Raw genomic sequence first — 23,488 nt, forward strand, 5'->3', positions numbered from 1 at the left:
CAGTCATGTCAGTTTAGTTCCTGTATTCGGAGGGAGCTGTCAGTCATGTCAGTTTAGTTCCTGTATTCTGAGGGAGCTGTCAGTCATGTCAGTTTAGTTCCTGTATTCTGAGGGAGCTGTCAGTCATGTCAGTTTAGTTCCTGTATTCTGAGGGAGCTGCCAGTCATGTCAGTTTAGTTCCTGTATTCTGAGGGAGCTGTCAGTCATGTCAGTTTAGTTCCTGTATTCTGAGGGAGCTGTCAGTCATGTCAGTTTAGTTCCTGTATTCTGAGGGAGCTGTCAGTCATGTCAGTTTAGTTCCTGTATTCTGAGGGAGCTGTCAGTCATGTCAGTTTAGTTCCTGTATTCTGAGGGAGCTGCCAGTCATGTCAGTTTAGTTCCTGTATTCTGAGGGAGCTGTCAGTCATGTCAGTTTAGTTCCTGTATTCTGAGGGAGCTGCCAGTCATGTCAGTTTAGTTCCTGTATTCTGAGGGAGCTGTCAGTCATGTCAGTTTAGTTCCTGTATTCTGAGGGAGCTGTCAGTCATGTCAGTTTAGTTCCTGTATTCTGAGGGAGCTGTCAGTCATGTCAGTTTAGTTCCTGTATTCTGAGGGAGCTGTCAGTCATGTCAGTTTAGTTCCTGCATTCTGAGGGAGCTGCCAGTCATGTCAGTTTAGTTCCTGTATTCTGAGGGAGCTGTCAGTCATGTCAGTTTAGTTCCTGTATTCTGAGGGAGCTGTCAGTCATGTCAGTTTAGTTCCTGTATTCTGAGGGAGCTATCAGTCATGTCAGTTTAGTTCCTGTATTCTGAGGGAGCTGTCAGTCATGTCAGTTTAGTTCCTGCATTCTGAGGGAGCTGCCAGTCATGTCAGTTTAGTTCCTGTATTCTGAGGGAGCTGTCAGTCATGTCAGTTTACTTCCTGTATTCTGAGGGAGCTGTCAGTCATGTCAGTTTACTTCCTGTATTCTGAGGGAGCTGTCAGTCATGTCAGTTTAGTTCCTGCATTCTGAGGGAGCTGTCAGTCATGTCAGTTTAGTTCCTGTATTCGGAGGGAGCTGTCAGTCATGTCAGTTTAGTTCCTGTATTCTGAGGGAGCTGTCAGTCATGTCAGTTTAGTTCCTGCATTCTGGAGGGAGCTGTCAGTCATGTCAGTTTACTTCCTGTATTCTGAGGGAGCTGTCAGTCATGTCAGTTTACTTCCTGTATTCTGAGGGAGCTGTCAGTCATGTCAGTTCTAGGCCCTCACCTGATTCAACTAATCAACAGCTGAATGATAAGCAGATTCGTTGAATCAGGTGTGCTCTGGGCCGGGCTACAACAACGTGTAATGTCAGGGCTACTCAAGGAAATGTGTGTATCACTTGTCTTTGTCTTCCTGCGGTCCAGTCTTGTCCTCTAGTCCACTCTGGGCTCTCAGGGCCTGGCTGCTGGCTGAGATGAAGCTGATCCAGTGCTGTAGATCCTCAGGGTAGTCGGGACACTCCACCTGAACACACAGAGAGAAGAGGACTGAGTCGGGACACTCCACCTGAACACACAGAGAGAAGAGGACTGAGTCGGGACACTCCACCTGAACACACAGAGAGGAGAGGACTGAGTCGGGACACTCCACCTGAACACACAGAGAGAAGAGGACTGAGTCGGGACACTCCACCTGAACACACAGAGAGGAGAGGACTGAGTCGGGACACTCCACCTGAACACACAGAGAGGACTGAGTCAGGACACTCCACCTGAACACAGAGAGAGAGGAGAGGACTGAGTCGGGACACTCCACCTGAACACACAGAGAGAAGAGGACCGAGTGATATACCATGCATCAAAGGCCCCCTCTCCTCCCATCCTCCCCCCCTCCCCTCCACACCCTCTCATCCCTCCCCTCCACACCCTCTCATCCCTTCCTCTCCTACCTTCCTCTTGCAGAGCAGCTGTAGGATGCTCTCAGGGTTGCTACGGAGAACATTCTGTCTGCATAGCATCACCGCGGAGATGAACCCGTCGCCCTGGGAGACAAACCGCTGCTCCACGAAGAATGACTTGTCGTCCCATGCCACGATGCGAGTGCGCAAGTCAAATGCTTCCCCAAAGGCCAGCGAGCGTCGGTAGCGAATGGTGGAGGCCCCCACCACCATGGTGGCCTTCAGGGTCCGTAGGGCCTTAAAGATCCCGTTCCGCATGTAATGGTGGAACCTGGAGGAGGATAAGGAACCAGTACAGACATTACCTAATGCCTTACGTCTGTCTGAGTGATTCTCACAAAACCAGTTCCAAAATGTCTGGAGCAAATTTGAGTTACAGAACCATGATGCATCTGCTAAAAAAAAATCAACTGTCATTTTGAGAACTAAGAGGTGTTTAGGTGTCATTCTGAGAACTAAGAGGTGTTTTAGGTGTCATTCTGAGAACTAAGAGGTGTTAGGTGTCATTCTGAGAACTAAGAGGTGTTTAGGTGTCATTCTGAGAACTAAGAGGTGTTAGGTGTCATTCTGAGAACTAAGAGGTGTTAGGTGTCATTCTGAGAACTAAGAGGTGTTAGGTGTCATTCTGAGAACTAAGAGGTGTTAGGTGTCATTCTGAGAACTAAGAGGTGTTAGGTGTCATTCTGAGAACTAAGAGGTGTTAGGTGTCATTCTGAGAACTAAGAGGTGTTAGGTGTCATTCTGAGAACTAAGAGGTGTTAGGTGTCATTCTGAGAACTAAGAGGTGTTTAGGTGTCATTCTGAGAACTAAGAGGTGTTAGGTGTCATTCTGAGAACTAAGAGGTGTTTAGGTGTCATTCTGAGAACTAAGAGGTGTTTAGGTGTCATTCTGAGAACTAAGAGGTGTTAGGTGTCATTCTGAGAACTAAGAGGTGTTAGGTGTCATTCTGAGAACTAAGAGGTGTTAGGTGTCATTCTGAGAACTAAGAGGTGTCAGGTGTCATTCTGAGAACTAAGAGGTGTTAGGTGTCATTCTGAGAACTAAGAGGTGTTTAGGTGTCATTCTGAGAACTAAGAGGTGTTAGGTGTCATTCTGAGAACTAAGAGGTGTTTAGGTGTCATTCTGAGAACTAAGAGGTGTTTAGGTGTCATTCTGAGAACTAAGAGGTGTTAGGTGTCATTCTGAGAACTAAGAGGTGTTAGGTGTCATTCTGAGAACTAAGAGGTGTTAGGTGTCATTCTGAGAACTAAGAGGTGTTAGGTGTCATTCTGAGAACTAAGAGGTGTTAGGTGTCATTCTGAGAACTAAGAGGTGTCAGGTGTCATTCTGAGAACTAAGAGGTGTTAGGTGTCATTCTGAGAACTAAGAGGTGTTAGGTGTCATTCTGAATATATATATATATATCCGGATTCAAAGGAGTTATTTTATACAATTTTACTTTACAAAAACCTAACTTATTTGAATACAAAATAGCTTTAGTTTGTCCATAAATCATAAAAATGGTATACTAGGTAAAGTTGACATTAAAATATGTTTATTACATAAAAGCACACCCAGGATGCATCATCTACATCAGGGGTTCTTAAACTATTTCAGCTCCAGAACCGAGACATTGACCGTCCCCCCGTGACCCAAATGAGACATTGACCGTCCCCCCGTGACCCAAATGAGACATTGACCGTCCCCCGTGACCCAAATGAGACATTGACCGTCCCCCCGTGACCCAAATGAGACATTGACCGTCCCCCCGTGACCCAAATGAGACCATGACCGTCCCCCCGTGACCCAAATGAGACATTGACCGTCCCCCCGTGACCCAAATGAGACCATGACCGTCCTCCCGTGAAATGAGACCATGACCGTCCCCCCGTGACCCAAATGAGACATTGACCGTCCCCCCGTGACCCAAATGAGACCATGACCGTCCTCCCGTGAAATGAGACCATGACCGTCCCCGTGACCCAAATGAGACATTGACCGTCCCCCGTGAAATGAGACAATGACCGTCCCCCGTGAAATGAGACCATGACCGTCCTCCGTGAAATGAGACCATGACCGTCCTCCCGTGAAATGAGACCATGACCGTCCTCCCGTGAAATGAGACAATGACCGTCCTCCCGTGAAATGAGACAATGACCGTCCTCCCGTGAAATGAGACAATGACCGTCCTCCCGTGAAATGAGACAATGACCGTCCTCCCGTGAAATGAGACAATGACCGTCCTCCCGTGAAATGAGACAATGACCGTCCTCCCGTGAAATGAGACAATGACCGTCCTCCCGTGAAATGAGACAATGACCGCCCTCCCGTGAAATGAGACAATGACCGTCCTCCCGTGAAATGAGACAATGACCGTCCTCCCGTGAAATGAGACAATGACCGTCCTCCCGTGAAATGAGACAATGACCGTCCTCCCGTGAAATGAGACAATGACCGTCCTCCCGTGAAATGAGACAATGACCGTCCACCCGTGAAATGAGACAATGACCGTCCACCCGTGAAATGAGACAATGACCGTCCACCCGTGAAATGAGACAATGACCAACCACCCGTGAAATGAGACAATGACCGTCCTCCCGTAACTCAAATGAGACATTGACCGTCCTCCCGTAACTCAAATGAGACATTGACCGTCCTCCCGTAACTCAAATGAGACATTGACCGTCCTCCCGTAACTCAAATGAGACATTGACCGTCCTCCTGTGAAATGAGACAATGACCGTCCTCCCGTGACCCAAATGAGACATTGACCGTCCACCCGTGAAATGAGACATTGACCGCCCTGTGACCCAAATCGTCCTCCATTAACCCAAAGAAGAAAGTGTGTGAATATAGATGTATTCTCAGGACTCACCTGCCCAGGGTCACTCTGGGAAACCTGGTCTAGAGTAGTCCTCAGGTCAAGTTAACCTTCCGAATGAGGAGCTCATTCTCTAAACACCCCCTTTAACTCACTTGGCCTTCTCATTACCGAAACGGCTAAAAAGCTAAATTGGGAAAAAGTCAGAGAGCCATTACCTTACCAACATGGAGGCATGAATGGGTTTCAGTGATGTGGTCAATTGTTTGCTGATTCAAATTGGTTGTCTCCTTTTACACTGCTTAAAAAAATAAAGGGAACATTTAAACAACACAATGTAACTCCAAGTCAATCACACTTCTGTGAAATCAAACTGTCCACTTAGGAAGCAACATTGATTGACAATACATTTCACATGCTGTCGTGCAAATGGAATAGACAACAGGTGGAAATTATAGGCAATTAGCAAGACACCCCCAATAAAGGAGTGGTTCTGCAGGTGGTGACCACAGACCACTTCTCGGTTCCTATGCTTCCTGGCTGATGTTTTGGTCACTTTTGAATGCTGGCGGTGCTTTCACTCTAGTGGTAGCATGAGACGGAGTCTACAACCCACACAAGTGGCTCAGGTAGTGCAGCTCATCCAGGATGGGACATCAATGCGAGCTGTGGCAAGAAGGTTTGCTGTGTCTGTCAGCGTAGTGTCCAGAGCATGGAGGCGCTACCAGGAGACAGGCCAGTACATCAGGAGACGTGGAGGAGGCCGTAGGAGGGCAACAACCCAGCAGCAGGACCGCTACCTCCGCCTTTGTGCAAGGAGGAGCAGGAGGAGCACTGCCAGAGCCATGCAAGAGCCCTGCAAAATGACCTCCAGCAGGCCACAAATGTGCATGTGTCTGCTCAAACGGTCAGAAACAGACTCCATGAGGGTGGTATGAGGGCCCGATGTCCACAGGTGGGGGTTGTGCTTACAGCCCAACACCATGCAGGACGTTTGGCATTTGCCAGAGAACACCAAGATTGGCAAATTCGCCACTGGCGCCCTGTGCTCTTCACAGATGAAAGCAGGTTCACACTGAGCATGTGACATACAGTGCCTTGCGAAAGTATTCGGCCCCCTTGAACTTTGCGAACTTTTGCCACATTTCAGGCTTCAAACATAAAGATATAAAACAGTATTTTTTTGTGAAGAATCAACAACAAGTGGGACACAATCATGAAGCGGAACGACATTTATTGGATATTTCAAACTTTTTTAACAAATCAAAAAAACTGAAAAATTGGGCGTGCAAAATTATTCAGCCCCTTTTACTTTCAGTGCAGCAAACTCTCTCCAGAAGTTCAGTGAGGATCTCTGAATGATCCAATGTTGACCTAAATGACTAATGATGATAAATACAATCCACCTGTGTGTAATCAAGTCTCCGTATAAATGCACCTGCACTGTGATAGTCTCAGAGGTCCGTTAAAAGCGCAGAGAGCATCATGAAGAACAAGGAACACACCAGGCAGGTCCGAGATACTGTTGTGAAGAAGTTTAAAGCCGGATTTGGATACAAAAAGATTTCCCAAGCTTTAAACATCCCAAGTAGCACTGTGCAAGCGATAATATTGAAATGGAAGGAGTATCAGACCACTGCAAATCTACCAAGACCTGGCTGTCCCTCTAAACTTTCAGCTCATACAAGGAGAAGACTGATCAGAGATGCAGCCAAGAGGCCCATGATCACTCTGGATGAACTGCAGAGATCTACAGCTGTAGGTGGGAGACTCTGTCCATAGGACAACAATCAGTCGTATATTGCACAAATCTGGCCTTTATGGAAGAGTGGCAAGAAGAAAGCCATTTCTTAAAGATATCCATAAAAAGTGTCGTTTAAAGTTTGCCACAAACCACCTGGGAGACACACCAAACATGTGGAAGAAGGTGCTCTGGTCAGATGAAACCAAAATTGAACTTTTTGGCAACAATGCAAAATGTTATGTTTGGCGTAAAAGCAACACAGCTCATCACCCTGAACACACCATCCCCACTGTCAAACATGGTGGTGGCAGCATCATGGTTTGGGCCTGCTTTTCTTCAGGAGGGACAGGGAAGATGGTTAAAATTGATGGGAAGATACAGGACCATTCTGGAAGAAAACCTGATGGAGTCTGCAAAAGACCTGAGACTGGGATGGAGATTTGTCTTCCAACAAGACAATGATCCAAAACATAAAGCAAAATCTACAATGGAATGGTTCAAAAATAAACATATCCAGGTGTTAGAATGGCCAAGTCAAAGTCCAGACCTGAATCCAATCGAGAATCTGTGGAAAGAACTGAAAACTGCTGTTCACAAATGCTCTCCATCCAACCTCACTGAGCTCGAGCTGTTTTGCAAGGAGGAATGGGAAAAAATGTCAGTCTCTCGATATGCAAAACTGATAGAGACATATCCCAAGCGACTTACAGCTGTAATCGCAGCAAAAGGTGGCGCTACAAAGTATTAACTTAAGTGGGCTGACTAATTTTGCACACCCAATTTTTTCAGTTTTTGCTTTGTTAAAAAAGTTTGAAATATCCAATAAATGTCGTTCCACTTCATGATTGTGTCCCACTTGTTGTTGATTCTTCACAAAAAAAATACAGTTTTATATTTTTATGTTTGAAGCCTGAAATGTGGCAAAAGTTCGCAAAGTTCAAGGGGGCCGAATACTTTCGCAAGGCACTGTACGTGACAGAGTCTGGAGACGCCGTGGAGAACGTTCTGCTGCCTGCAACATCCTCCAGCATGACCGGTTTGGCGGTGGGTCAGTCATGGTGTGGGGTGGCATTTCTTTGGGGGGCCGCACAGCCCTCCATGTGCTAGCCAGAGGTAGCCTGACTGCCATTAGGTACCGAGATGAGATCCTCAGACCCCTTGTGAGACCATATGCTGGTGCGGTTGGCCCTGGGTTCCTCCTAATGCAAGACAATGCTAGACCTCATGTGGCTGGAGTATGTCAGCAGTTCCTGCAAGAGGAAGGCATTGATGCTATGGACTGGCCCACCCGTTCCCCAGACCTGAATCCAATTGAGCACACCTGGGACATCATGTCTCGCTCCATCCACCAACGTTGCACCACAGACTGTCCAGGAGTTGGCGGATGCTTTAGTCCAGGTCTGGGAGGAGATCCCTCAGGAGACCATCCGCCACCTCATCAGGAGCATGCCCAGGCGTTGTAGGGAGGTCATACAGGCACGTGGAGGCCACACACACTACTGAGCCTCATTTTGACTTGTTTTAAGGACATTACATCAAAGTTGGATCAGCCTGTAGTGTGGTTTTCCACTTTTGAGTGCGACTCCAAATCCAGACCCTCATGGGTTGATAAATTTGATTTCCATTGATAATTTTTGTGTGATTTTGTTGTCAGCACATTCAACTATGTAAAGAAAAAAAAGTATTTAATAAGAATATTTCATTCATTCAGATCTAGGATGTGTTATTTTAGTGTTCCCTTTATTTTTTTGAGCAGTGTATTTGATTGATTGAGCCTCATTAAAGAAACACACGTTTCGCATTACCACGCCCTTTTTTAGGTCCGTTTCGGTAATGAGAACATCGTTTTCGGTAATGATAATAAGCTAATTGTAATATATAGTCAATCGGTAGTCGGCAGTAACGTTACGTATTTACCACGTACATGGATAGATTCTGTTGTTGGAAAACAACAGTTATTTAATTAAGTAGGGTTTGTCAAAGAACATGGCATAAATATGGTATAAACAGTTATTCTCCTTTAAGTCACAACTGTCAGTGTGTTTCAGCAAAGAGCAGCATTACCACTTAAAAAAGTATATCCCTCATTTTCAAGTGTACCAGATTTCAAACTTACCTGTTTATAACATCCTACGGTTGTTTTTGGTATCTCACCTATTTTGAACGTATAGATATGTGTCATGCCATTTGCCCATAGGATCCCATTCAATCCAAAAATATCAAAAATACCTTAAAACCCCAAAATATCCATGTCCTACCTCACCAATATTAACTGTAATGGATAGATATTATTAAAAATAAAACACAAAAATACCTTAGTTACATAAGTATTCAGACCCCTTTGCTATGAGACTCGAAATTGAGCTCAGGTGCATCCGGTTTCCATTAATCATCCTTGAGATGTTTCTACAACTTGATTGAAGTCCACCTGTGGTAAATTCAACTGATTGGAGATGATTTGGAAAGGCACACACCTGTCTATATAAAGGTCCCACAGGTGACAGTGCATGTCAGAGCAGAAACCAAGCCATGAGGTCGAAGGAATTGTCCATAGCGCTCCCGAGACAGGATTGAGTCAAGGCACAGATCTGGGGAAGGGTACCAAAACAATTCAGAAGCATTGAAGGTCCCCAAGAACACAGTGGCCTCCATCATTCTTAAATGGAAGTTTGGAACCACCAAGACTTTCTAGAGCTGGCCGCCCAGCCAAACTGAGCTCCAGAGATCCCCTGTGGAGATGGGAGAACCTCCCAGAAGGACAACCATCTCTGCAGCACTCCACCAATCAGGCCTTTATGGTAGAGTGGCCAGACAGAAGTCACTCCTCAGTAAAAGGCACATGACAGGCCACTTGGAGTTTACCAAGAGTCACCTAAAGGACTCTCAGACCATGAGAAACAAGATTCTATGGACTGATGAAACCAAGTTTGAACTCTTTGGCCTGAATCCCAAGCGTCACATCTGGAGGAAACCTGGCACCATCCCTACAGTGAAGCATGGTGGTGGCAGCATCATGTTATTGGGATGTTTTTCAGCGGCAGGGACTGGGAGACTACTCAGGATCGAGGGAAAGATGAACGGAGCAAAGTACAGATATCTCCTTGAAGAAAACCTGTTCCAGAGCGCTCAGGACCTCAGACTGGGGCGAAGGTTCACCTTCCAACAGGACAATGACCATAAGCACACAGCCAAGACAATGCAGGAGTGGCTTCGGGACAAGTCTCTAAATGTCCTTCAGTGTCGCAGCCAGAGCTCAGACTTGAACCCGATCGAACATCTCTGGAGAGACCTGAAAATAGCTGTGCAGCGACGCTCACGATCCACCCTGACAGAGCTTGAGAGGATTTGCAGAGAAGAATTGGAGAAACCCCCCAAATACAGGTGTGCCAAGCTTGTAGCGTCATTCCCAATAAGACTTGAGGCTGTAATCGCTGCCAAAGGTGTTTCAACAAAGTACTGAGAGTAAAGGGTCTGAATACTTATGTCAATGTGATATTTCAGATTTTGATTTATAATACATTTGCAAAAATGTCTAAAAACCTGTTTTTGCTTTGCCATTATGGGGTATTGTGTGTAAATTGATGAGGAAAACAATTAATTTGATCCATTATAGAAAAAGGCTGTTAACAAAATGTGGAAAAAGTCAAGGGGTCTGAATACTTTCTGGATGCACTGCATATATACAGTACCAGTCAAAAGTTGGGACACATCTACTCATTCAAGAGTTTCTTTATTTTTTACTATTTTCTACATTGTAACTATGAAATATGAATATGTAGCAAGGGCCAGCCGACGAGAGCACACAGGTCGCAGTGGTGGGTAGTATATGGGGCTTTGGTGACAAAACGCATGGCACTGTGATAGACTGCATCCAGTTTGCTGAGTAGAGTGTTGGGAGGCTATTTTGTAAATGAAATTGCTGAAGTCGAGGATCGGTAGGATAGTCAGTTTTACGAGGGTATGTTTGGCGGCGTGAGTGAAGGATGCTTTGTTGCGAAATAGGAAACCGATTCTAGATTTAATTTTGTATTGGAGAAGCATAATATTAGTCTGGAAGAAGAATTTATAGTCTAGCCAGACACCTAGGTATTTGTAGTTGTCCACATATTCTAAGTCAGAACCGTCCAGAATAGTGATGCTAGAAGAACCAGATGTATACAGAATGGTGTCGTCTGCATAGAGGTGGCTCAAGGAATCACCCGCAGCAAAAGTAACATCATAGATATATACAGAGAAAATAGTCGGCCCGAGAATTTAACCCTGTGGTACCCCCATAGAGACTGCCAGAGGTCCGGACAACAGGCCCCCCGATTTGACACACTGAGCTCTATCTCAGAAGTAGCTGGTGAACCAGGCGAGGCAGTCATTTGAGAAACCAAGGCTGTTGAGTCTGCCGATAAGAAAGCGGTGATTGACAGAGTCGAAAGCCTTAGCCAGGTCGATGAAGACAGCTGCACAGTACTGTCGTTTATCGATGGCGGTTATGATATCGTTTAGTACCTTGAGCGTAGCTGAGGTGCACCCGTGACCAGCTCGGAAACCCAGGAGAAGGTACGGTGGGATTCGAAATGGTCAGTGATATGTTTATTAACTTGGCTTTCGAAGAATTTAGAAAGACAGGGCAGGATGGATATAAGTCTGTAACAGTTTGGGTCTAGAGTGTCACCCCCTTTGAAGAGGGGGATGACCGCGACAGCTTTCCAATCTTTAGGAATCTTAGACGATACGAAACAGGTTGAACAGACTAGTAATAGGGGTTGCAACAATGGCAGCGGATTATTATAGAAAGAGAGGGTCCAGATACTAAAGGACACCAATACGAAGAAGAGACTTGGGCGAAGGACATTAGACCGGTGGAAATCTGTCCTTCTGATGAGTCCAAATTTGAGATTTCTGGTTCCAACCACCGTGTCTTTGAGAGGCAGAGTAGGTGAACGAATGATCTCCACATGTGTGGTTCCCACAATGAAACATGGAGGTGGTGGTGTGATGGTGCTTTGCTGGTGACACGGTCAGTGATTTATTTGGAATTCAAGGCACACTTAATCAGCATGGCTACCACAACATTCTGCAGCGATACGCCATCCCATCTGGATTGTGCTTAGTGGGACTATCATTTGTTTTTCAACAGGACAATGACCCAACATACCTCCAGACTGTTTAAGGGCAATTTGACCAAGAAGGAGAATGATGGAGGGCTGCATCAGATGACTTGGCCTCCACAATCACCTGACATCAACAGAGTTGAGATGGTTTTGGATGAGTTGGACCGCAGAGTGAAGGAAAAGCAGCCAACAAGTGCTCAGCATATGTGGGAAATCCTTTAAGACTGTTGGAAAAGCATTCCTCATGAAGCTGGTTGAGAGAAGGCTAAGAGTGTGCAAAGCTGTCATCAAGACAAAGGCTGGTTACTGGAAGAATAAAATCTATTTTAATTTGTTTAACACTTTTTTTGGGTTACTACATGGTTCCATGTGTGTTATTTCATAGTGTTGATGTCTTCAATATTATTCTACAATGTAGAAAATAGTAAAAATATAGAAAAACCCTTGAATGAGTAGGTGTGTCCAAACTTTTGACTGGTAATGTGCCTTTCACCGCTCTCTCTCTATAAAACATACAAAACACTTAAATATGTTTTTAAAGTAAAGTAGTAAAGTAGCAGGCCTATGTGAGTGTGTTCGTCTAACCTGGCGAAGTCACACTCCCGGAGGTATCTGGCGTTATTCATGTGACCCATATAGTCCAGGTCATGAGGTAGGACCCTCCCAGCAACACTCTGCTCTGCCAGGACATCCCAGACCGGGGGTTGGAACCAGGCCTGCACCACCACCACCACCCCCCGCAGGAAGTACCACACATCCAGACAGGAGAACAGCAGCAGCAGACCCACCAGAGCACACAGCAACATCTCTCTGGAGGAGAGAGAGAGGGATCGAGGAGAGCGACAAAGGGTTTGAATTTCCAGGCGAACAGAAGAGAAGTCACAGATAAAGTCAACAAAAAAAACTGGTTTATGACAAGTTTCTAACTGGCTTTTTTGAGACAGGCCCTCTATATCCTATTCAGACAGTACCAAATATCCGGTAAACACCAGCCAGGCCCTCTATATCCTAATCAGACAATACCAAATGTTCTGTAAACACCAACCAGGCCATCTATATCCTAATCAGACAATACCAAATGTTCTGTAAACACCAACCAGGCCCTCTATATCCTAATCAGACAGTACCAAATGTTCTGTAAACACCAACCAGGCCCTCTATATCCTAATCAGACAGCACCAAATGTTCTGTAAACACCAACCAGGCCCTCTATATCCTAATCAGACAGCACCAAATGTTCTGTAAGCACCAACCAGGCCCTCTATATCCTAATCAGACAGTACCAAATGTTCTGTAAACACCAACCAGGCCCTCTATATCCTAATCAGACAGTACCAAATGTTCTGTAAGCACCAGCCAGGCCCTCTATATCCTAATCAGACAATACCAAATGTTCTGTAAACACCAACCAGGCCCTCTATATCCTAATCAGACAGTACCAAATGTTCTGTAAACACCAGCCAGGCCCTCTATATCCTAATCAGACAGTACCAAATGTTCTGTAAACACCAGCCAGGCCCTCTATATCCTAATCAGACAATACCAAATGTTCTGTAAACACCAGCCAGGCCATATCCTAATCAGACAGTACCAAATGTTCTGTAAACACCAACCAGGCCCTCTATATCCTAATCAGACAGTACCAAATGTTCTGTATGCATTGGGGGTAAAACAAGGATACAATTCTAGTGACCATCAGCACCTTTAAGTGTCACAAACAGAACACTGTAAATTGTACAGAAACCCCAGACATGCTAAACATGGTGTTGATCTAAACTAAATATGAACTTTAGTGATCTTCCATTGGTTAAATGGAAAGAGAGGGGAGAGAGAGACAGGTGTTACAAGAGACCAGCTCTGAAGTATCTCTATCTCACACATGTCAGGTTTCACTTTGGGGCAGGAAAGACAGGGCCTCTGGTTTCACTGGCCTTGTTCTAATGGGACTTCATGAAATGAACAATATATTTTTTAGTAGGATTTTTTGCCATCTGGTTGACCAGCCTCCATATACTCCATATGGGGTGGCAGGTAGCCTAGTGATTAGAGCGTTGGACTAGTCACCGAAAGGTTGCAAGATTGAATCCCCGAGCCGACAAGGTAAAAAAAAATCTGTCTAAGGAGCTAGCCTCGGGAGGCTGTAAAGATTTGGCATGGGCCGTCAGATCCTCAAGAAGTTCCGTTCCGTGAGCTTGTGTGGCCTACCACTTTGCGGCTGAGCCGTTGTTGCTACAAGACATTTTCACGTCACAATCTCAGTTGACCGGGGCGCAGCTCTAGCAGGGCAGAAATTTGACAAACTGACTTGTTGGAAAGGTGGCATCCTATGACGGTGCCACGTTGAAAGTCACTGAGCTCTTCAGTATGAGCCATGCTACTGCCAGTGTTTGTGTGCTTGATTTTATACACCTGTCAGCAACTGGCGTGGCTATACTATATAGTCTATGGTATATATATAGTATATGAAGGGGTGTCCTCATATTGCTGTATATATAGTGTAGGAAGGGGTGTCCTCATACTGCTGTATATATAGTGGATGAAGGGGTGTCCTGTATATATAGTGGATGAAGGGGTGTCCTCATACTGCTGTATATATAGTGGATGAAGGGGTGTCCTGTATATATAGTGGATGAAGGGGTGTCCTGTATATATAGTGGATGAAGGGGTGTCCACATACTGCTGTATATATAGTGGATGAAGAGGTGTCCTCATACTGCTGTATATATAGTGGATGAAGGGGTGTCCTCATACTGCTGTATATATAGTGGATGAAGGGGTGTCCTGTATATATAGTGGATGAAGGGGTGTCCTGTATATATAGTGGATGAAGGGGTGTCCTCATACTGCTGTATATATAGTGGATGAAGGGGTGTCCACATACTGCTGTATATATAGTGGATGAAGGGGTGTCCTGTATATATAGTGGATGAAGGGGTGTCCTCATACTGCTGTATATATAGTGGATGAAGGGGTGTCCTCATACTGCTGTATATATAGTGGATGAAGGGGTGTCCTGTATATATAGTGGATGAAGGGGTGTCCTGTATATATAGTGTAGGAAGGGGTGTCCACATACTGCTGTATATATAGTGGATGAAGGGGTGTCCTGTATATATAGTGGATGAAGGGGTGTCCTCATACTGCTGTATATATAGTGTAGGAAGGGGTGTCCTGTATATATAGTGTAGGAAGGGGTGTCCACATACTGCTGTATATATAGTGGATGAAGGGGTGTCCTCATACTGCTGTATATATAGTGGATGAAGGGGTGTCCTGTATATATAGTGGATGAAGGGGTGTCCTCATACTGCTGTATATATAGTGGATGAAGGGGTGTCCTCATACTGCTGTATATATAGTGGATGAAGGGGTGTCCTCATACTGCTGTATATATAGTGGATGAAGGGGTGTCCTGTATATATAGTCTATGAAGGGGTGTCCTCATACTGCTGTATATATAGTGGATGAAGGGGTGTCCTGTATATATAGTGTATGAAGGGGTGTCCTCATACTGCTGTATATATAGTGGATGAAGGGGTGTCCTCATACTGCTGTATATATAGTGTAGGAAGGGGTGTCCACATACTGCTGTATATATAGTGGATGAAGGGGTGTCCACATACTGCTGTATATATAGTGGATGAAGGGGTGTCCTGTATATATAGTGTATGAAGGGGTGTCCACATACTGCTGTATATATAGTGGATGAAGGGGTGTCCTGTATATATAGTGGATGAAGGGGTGTCCTCATACTGCTGTATATATAGTGGATGAAGGGGTGTCCACATACTGCTGTATATATAGTATATGAAGGGGTGTCCACATACTGCTGTATATATAGTGGATGAAGGGGTGTCCACATACTGCTGTATATATAGTGGATGAAGGGGTGTCCTGTATATATAGTGGATGAAGGGGTGTCCTAATACTGCTGTATATATAGTCTATGAAGGGGTGTCCTCATACTGCTGTATATATAGTGGATGAAGGGGTGTCCTCATACTGCTGTATATATAGTGGATGAAGGGGTGTCCTCATACTGCTGTATATATAGTGGATGAAGGGGTGTCCTCATACTGCTGTATATATAGTATATGAAGGGGTGTCCTGTATATATAGTGGATGAAGGGGTGTCCTGTATATATAGTGGATGAAGGGGTGTCCACATACTGCTGTATATATAGTGGATGAAGGGGTGTCCTCATACTGCTGTATATATAGTGGATGAAGGGGTGTCCTGTATATATAGTGGATGAAGGGGTGTCCTCATACTGCTGTATATATAGTGGATGAAGGGGTGTCCTCATACTGCTGTATATATAGTGGATGAAGGGGTGTCCACATACTGCTGTATATATAGTGGATGAAGGGGTGTCCTGTATATATAGTGGATGAAGGGGTGTCCACATACTGCTGTATATATAGTGGATGAAGGGGTGTCCACATACTGCTGTATATATAGTGGATGAAGGGGTGTCCTGTATATATAGTATATGAAGGGGTGTCCTGTATATATAGTGGATGAAGGGGTGTCCTCATACTGCTGTATATATAGTGGATGAAGGGGTGTCCTGTATATATAGTGTAGGAAGGGGTGTCCACATACTGCTGTATATATAGTGTAGGAAGGGGTGTCCTGTATATATAGTGGATGAAGGGGTGTCCTGTATATATAGTGTAGGAAGGGGTGTCCACATACTGCTGTATATATAGTGGATGAAGGGGTGTCCTGTATATATAGTGGATGAAGGGGTGTCCACATACTGCTGTATATATAGTGGATGAAGGGGTGTCCTGTATATATAGTGTATGAAGGGGTGTCCTCATACTGCTGTATATATAGTGGATGAAGGGGTGTCCACATACTGCTGTATATATAGTGGATGAAGGGGTGTCCTGTATATATAGTGGATGAAGGGGTGTCCTGTATATATAGTATATGAAGGGGTGTCCTGTATATATAGTGGATGAAGGGGTGTCCACATACTGCTGTATATATAGTGGATGAAGGGGTGTTCTGTATATATAGTGGATGAAGGGGTGTCCTGTATATATAGTGGATGAAGGGGTGTCCTGTATATATAGTATATGAAGGGGTGTCCACATACTGCTGTATATATAGTGGATGAAGGGGTGTCCTCATACTGCTGTATATATAGTGGATGAAGGGGTGTCCACATACTGCTGTATATATAGTGGATGAAGAGGTGTCCTGTATATATAGTGGATGAAGGGGTGTCCTGTATATATAGTGGATGAAGGGGTGTCCTGTATATATAGTGGATGAAGGGGTGTCCTCATACTGCTGTATATATAGTGGATGAAGAGGTGTCCTCATATTGCTGTATATATAGTGGATGAAGGGGTGTCCACATACTGCTGTATATATAGTGGATGAAGGGGTGTCCTCATACTGCTGTATATATAGTGGATGAAGGGGTGTCCTGTATATATAGTGGATGAAGGGGTGTCCTCATACTGCTGTATATATAGTGGATGAAGGGGTGTCCTCATACTGCTGTATATATAGTGGATGAAGGGGTGTCCTGTATATATAGTGGATGAAGGGGTGTCCTCATACTGCTGTATATATAGTGGATGAAGGGGTGTCCTGTATATATAGTGGATGAAGGGGTGTCCTGTATATATAGTGGATGAAGGGGTGTCCACATACTGCTGTATATATAGTGGATGAAGAGGTGTCCTCATACTGCTGTATATATAGTGGATGAAGGGGTGTCCTCATACTGCTGTATATATAGTGGATGAAGGGGTGTCCTGTATATATAGTGGATGAAGGGGTGTCCACATACTGCTGTATATATAGTGTATGAAGGGGTGTCCTCATACTGCTGTATATATAGTGGATGAAGGGGTGTCCTGTATATATAGTGGATGAAGGGGTGTCCTCATACTGCTGTATATATAGTGGATGAAGGGGTGTCCTGTATATATAGTGGATGAAGGGGTGTCCTCATACTGCTGTATATATAGTGGATGAAGGGGTGTCCTCATACTGCTGTATATATAGTGGATGAAGGGGTGTCCTGTATATATAGTGGATGAAGGGGTGTCCTCATACTGCTGTATATATAGTGGATGAAGGGGTGTCCTCATACTGCTGTATATATAGTGGATGAAGGGGTGTCCTGTATATATAATGGATGAAGGGGTGTCCTGTATATATAGTGGATGAAGGGGTGTCCTGTATATATAGTGGATGAAGGGGTGTCCACATACTGCTGTATATATAGTGTAGGAAGGGGTGTCCTGTATATATAGTGTAGGAAGGGGTGTCCACATACTGCTGTATATATAGTGGATGAAGGGGTGTCCTCATACTGCTGTATATATAGTGGATGAAGGGGTGTCCTGTATATATAGTGGATGAAGGGGTGTCCTCATACTGCTGTATATATAGTGGATGAAGGGGTGTCCTCATACTGCTGTATATATAGTGGATGAAGGGGTGTCCTCATACTGCTGTATATATAGTGGATGAAGGGGTGTCCTGTATATATAGTCTATGAAGGGGTGTCCTCATACTGCTGTATATATAGTGGATGAAGGGGTGTCCACATACTGCTGTATATATAGTGGATGAAGGGGTGTCCTCATACTGCTGTATATATAGTGGATGAAGGGGTGTCCTGTATATATAGTGTATGAAGGGGTCTCATACTGCTGTATATATAGTGGATGAAGGGGTGTCCTGTATATATAGTGGATGAAGGGGTGTCCTGTATATATAGTGGATGAAGGGGTGTCCACATACTGCTGTATATATAGTGGATGAAGGGGTGTCCACATATTGCTGTATATATAGTGGATGAAGGGGTGTCCTCATACTGCTGTATATATAGTGGATGAAGGGGTGTCCACATACTGCTGTATATATAGTGGATGAAGGGGTGTCCACATACTGCTGTATATATAGTGGATGAAGGGGTGTCCTGTATATATAGTGGATGAAGGGGTGTCCTCATACTGCTGTATATATAGTGTAGGAAGGGGTGTCCACATACTGCTGTATATATAGTGGATGAAGGGGTGTCCACATACTGCTGTATATATAGTGGATGAAGGGGTGTCCTGTATATATAGTGGATGAAGGGGTGTCCTCATACTGCTGTATATATAGTGGATGAAGGGGTGTCCTCATACTGCTGTATATATAGTGGATGAAGGGGTGTCCTCATACTGCTGTATATATAGTGGATGAAGGGGTGTCCTCATACTGCTGTATATATAGTATATGAAGGGGTGTCCTGTATATATAGTGGATGAAGGGGTGTCCTGTATATATAGTGGATGAAGGGGTGTCCTCATACTGCTGTATATATAGTGGATGAAGGGGTGTCCTCATACTGCTGTATATATAGTGGATGAAGGGGTGTCCACATACTGCTGTATATATAGTGGATGAAGGGGTGTCCTGTATATATAGTGGATGAAGGGGTGTCCACATACTGCTGTATATATAGTGGATGAAGGGGTGTCCTGTATATATAGTGGATGAAGGAGTGTCCTGTATATATAGTGGATGAAGGGGTGTCCTCATACTGCTGTATATATAGTCTATGAAGGGGTGTCCTGTATATATAGTGGATGAAGGGGTGTCCTGTATATATAGTGGATGAAGGGGTGTCCACATACTGCTGTATATATAGTGGATGAAGGGGTGTCCTCATACTGCTGTATATATAGTCTATGAAGGGGTGTCCTGTATATATAGTGTATGAAGGGGTGTCCTCATACTGCTGTATATATAGTGGATGAAGGGGTGTCCTGTATATATAGTCTATGAAGGGGTGTCCTCATACTGCTGTATATATAGTGTATGAAGGGGTGTCCTCATACTGCTGTATATATAGTGGATGAAGGGGTGTCCTGTATATATAGTGGATGAAGGGGTGTCCTGTATATATAGTGGATGAAGGGGTGTCCTCATACTGCTGTATATATAGTGGATGAAGGGGTGTCCACATACTGCTGTATATATAGTGGATGAAGGGGTGTCCTCATACTGCTGTATATATAGTCTATGAAGGGGTGTCCTGTATATATAGTGGATGAAGGGGTGTCCTGTATATATAGTGGATGAAGGGGTGTCCACATACTGCTGTATATATAGTGGATGAAGGGGTGTCCTCATACTGCTGTATATATAGTCTATGAAGGGGTGTCCTGTATATATAGTGTATGAAGGGGTGTCCTGTATATATAGTGGATGAAGGGGTGTCCTCATACTGCTGTATATATAGTGGATGAAGGGGTGTCCTCATACTGCTGTATATATAGTGTATGAAGGGGTGTCCTGTATATATAGTGGATGAAGGGGTGTCCTCATACTGCTGTATATATAGTGGATGAAGGGGTGTCCTCATACTGCTGTATATATAGTGGATGAAGGGGTGTCCTCATACTGCTGTATATATAGTGGATGAAGGGGTGTCCACATACTGCTGTATATATAGTGGATGAAGGGGTGTCCTGTATATATAGTGGATGAAGGGGTGTCCACATACTGCTGTATATATAGTGGATGAAGAGGTGTCCACATACTGCTGTATATATAGTGGATGAAGGGGTGTCCTGTATATATAGTGGATGAAGGGGTGTCCTCATACTGCTGTATATATAGTGGATGAAGGAGTGTCCTGTATATATAGTGGATGAAGGGGTGTCCTGTATATATAGTGGATGAAGGGGTGTCCTGTATATATAGTGGATGAAGGGGTGTCCTGTATATATAGTGGATGAAGGGGTGTCCTCATATTGCTGTATATATAGTGGATGAAGGGGTGTCCTGTATATATAGTGGATGAAGGGGTGTCCTCATACTGCTGTATATATAGTGGATGAAGGAGTGTCCTGTATATATAGTGGATGAAGGGGTGTCCTGTATATATAGTGGATGAAGGGGTGTCCTGTATATATAGTGGATGAAGGGGTGTCCACATACTGCTGTATATATAGTGGATGAAGGGGTGTCCTGTATATATAGTGGATGAAGGGGTGTCCACATACTGCTGTATATATAGTGGATGAAGGGGTGTCCTCATACTGCTGTATATATAGTGGATGAAGGAGTGTCCTGTATATATAGTGGATGAAGGGGTGTCCTGTATATATAGTGTATGAAGGGGTGTCCTCATATTGCTGTATATATAGTGGATGAAGGGGTGTCCTCATACTGCTGTATATATAGTGGATGAAGGGGTGTCCTCATACTGCTGTATATATAGTGGATGAAGGGGTGTCCTGTATATATAGTGGATGAAGGGGTGTCCTGTATATATAGTGTATGAAGGGGTGTCCACATAGTGCTGTATATATAGTGGATGAAGGGGTGTCCTGTATATATAGTGTATGAAGGGGTGTCCACATAGTGCTGTATATATAGTGGATGAAGGGGTGTCCTGTATATATAGTGTATGAAGGGGTGTCCACATACTGCTGTATATATAGTGGATGAAGGGGTGTCCTGTATATATAGTGGATGAAGGGGTGTCCTGTATATATAGTGGATGAAGGGGTGTCCTGTATATATAGTGGATGAAGGGGTGTCCACATACTGCTGTATATATAGTGGATGAAGGGGTGTCCTGTATATATAGTGGATGAAGGGGTGTCCACATACTGCTGTATATATAGTGTATGAAGGGGTGTCCTCATACTGCTGTATATATAGTGGATGAAGGGGTGTCCACATACTGCTGTATATATAGTATATGAAGGGGTGTCCTCATACTGCTGTATATATAGTGGATGAAGGGGTGTCCTGTATATATAGTGGATGAAGGGGTGTCCACATAGTGCTGTATATATAGTGGATGAAGGGGTGTCCACATACTGCTGTATATATAGTGGATGAAGGGGTGTCCTGTATATATAGTGGATGAAGGGGTGTCCACATACTGCTGTATATATAGTGGATGAAGGGGTGTCCACATAGTGCTGTATATATAGTGGATGAAGGGGTGTCCTCATACTGCTCTATATATAGTGGATGAAGGGGTGTCCTGTATATATAGTGGATGAAGGGGTGTCCTCATACTGCTGTATATATAGTGGATGAAGGGGTGTCCTCATACTGCTGTATATATAGTGGATGAAGGGGTGTCCACATACTGCTGTATATATAGTGGATGAAGGGGTGTCCTGTATATATAGTGGATGAAGGGGTGTCCTCATACTGCTGTATATATAGTGGATGAAGGGGTCTCATACTGCTGTATGTATAGTTTACTTCCATATTTCATATTTATTTAACTAGGCAAGTCAGTTAAGAACACATTCTTATTTTCAATGACGGCCTAGGAACGGTAGGTTAACTGCCTCGTTCAGGGGCAGAAAGACAGATTTTCACCTTGTCAGCTCGGGGGATCCAATCTTGCAACCTTACAGTTAACAAGTCCAACGCAATAACGACCTGCCTCTCTCTCGTTGCACTCCACAAGGAGACTGCCTGTTACGCGAATGCAGTAAGCCAAGGTAAGTTGCTAGCTAGCATTAAACTTATCTTATAAAAAACAATCAATCATAATCACTAGTTAACTACACATGGTTGATATTACTAGATATTATCTAGCGTGTCCTGCGTTGCATATAATCTGACTGAGCATACAAGTATCTAAGCATCTGACTGAGCGGTGGTAGGCAGAAGCAGGTGCGTAAACATTCATTCAAACAGCACTTTCGTGCGTTTTGCCAGCAGCTCTTCGTTGTGCGTCAAGCATTGCGCTGTTTATGACTTCAAGCCTATCAACTCCCGAGATGAGGCTGGTGTAACCGAAGTGAAATGGCTCGCTAGTTACCGCTCGCTAATAGCGTTTCAAACTTCACTCGCTCTGAGCCTTCTAGTGGTTGTTTCCCTTGCTCTGCATGGGTAACGCTGCTTCGAGGGTGGCTGTTGTCGTTGTGTTCCTGGTTCGAGCTCAGGGAGGAGCGAGGAGAGGGACGGAAGCTATACTGTTACACTGGCAATACTAAAGTGCCTATAAGAACATCCAATAGTCAAAGGTTAATGAAATACAAATGGTATAGAGGGAAATAGTCCTATAATTCCTATAATAACTACAACCTAAAACTTCTTACCTGGGAATATTGAAGACTCATGTTAAAAGGAACAACCAGCTTTCATATGTTCTCATGTTCTGAGCAAGGAACTGAAACGTTAGCTTTCTGACATGGCACATATTGCACTTCAACACTTTGTTTTTGCATTATTTAAACCAAATTGAACATGTTTCATTATTTAAACCAAATTGAACATGTTTCATTATTTATTTGAGGCTAAATTGATTTTATTGATGTATTATATTAACCTCTTACTCCTACCCTCTACTTTTTTGAACATTTTGTTAAAAATAGCGCAACATTTCAGCGCCCTGCTACTCATGCCAGGAATATAGTACGTTCATATGGTTAGAATGTGTGTATAGGAAACCCTCGGACGTTTTTAAAACTGGTTAAATCATGACTGTGGCTATTACATAACGTGCGTTACATCGGAAAGCGCAGGAAAACCTGATCACAGAAAATGGAAATAAATATCCTTGCGCCACTTCCAGCAATTGTTAACAGTGAGCCGAATTAGATAAGACCGAGCATTCAACTCCCACAGCATCCCCATGTAGTCGAGTATCTTGTGAATTTAATCCTCTTTGATTCTTGGTTGAACCGAAGAGGGCACGACGTACCTCCGGTCTCCGCCCAGATCATTCCGGAAGAGCTCTCTCCTGAAATTTTTTCCAAAACGACAGCTAATGATATGTACATCGCCTACGGATGATTTTTATCGCTTATTAACGTTTACTAATACCTAAAGTAGCATTACAAACGTATTTCGAAGTGTTTTGTGAAAGTTTATCGTCTACTTTTTGAATTTTAAAAATGACGTTACGTTGTGAAATCGCTGTTTTTTCGTTTATCA

The 23,488-nt window shown here is 44.1% G+C and overlaps 1 protein-coding gene across 1 annotated transcript in view; it reads right to left on the bottom strand.

Moving 5' to 3' along the window:
• Positions 1-634: 634 nt before the first annotated feature.
• The window catches only part of LOC135570093 (protein THEM6-like), a 28,050-nt gene continuing 5,196 nt past the window's right edge, over positions 635-23,488 (bottom strand). The window contains exons 2-4 of the mRNA XM_065016161.1: positions 12,136-12,360; positions 1,892-2,171; positions 635-1,467 (exon numbers count right to left, since the gene is read on the bottom strand). Coding sequence (XP_064872233.1) covers positions 1,339-1,467; positions 1,892-2,171; positions 12,136-12,356 — 630 coding nt within the window. The 5' untranslated portion in view covers positions 12,357-12,360 and the 3' untranslated portion in view covers positions 635-1,338. The remainder of the gene's footprint in view (positions 1,468-1,891; positions 2,172-12,135; positions 12,361-23,488) is intronic.

Source organism: Oncorhynchus nerka, unplaced genomic scaffold (assembly GCF_034236695.1).
Source record: "Oncorhynchus nerka isolate Pitt River unplaced genomic scaffold, Oner_Uvic_2.0 unplaced_scaffold_1113, whole genome shotgun sequence".
Taxonomy (NCBI): Eukaryota; Metazoa; Chordata; class Actinopteri; order Salmoniformes; family Salmonidae; genus Oncorhynchus; species Oncorhynchus nerka.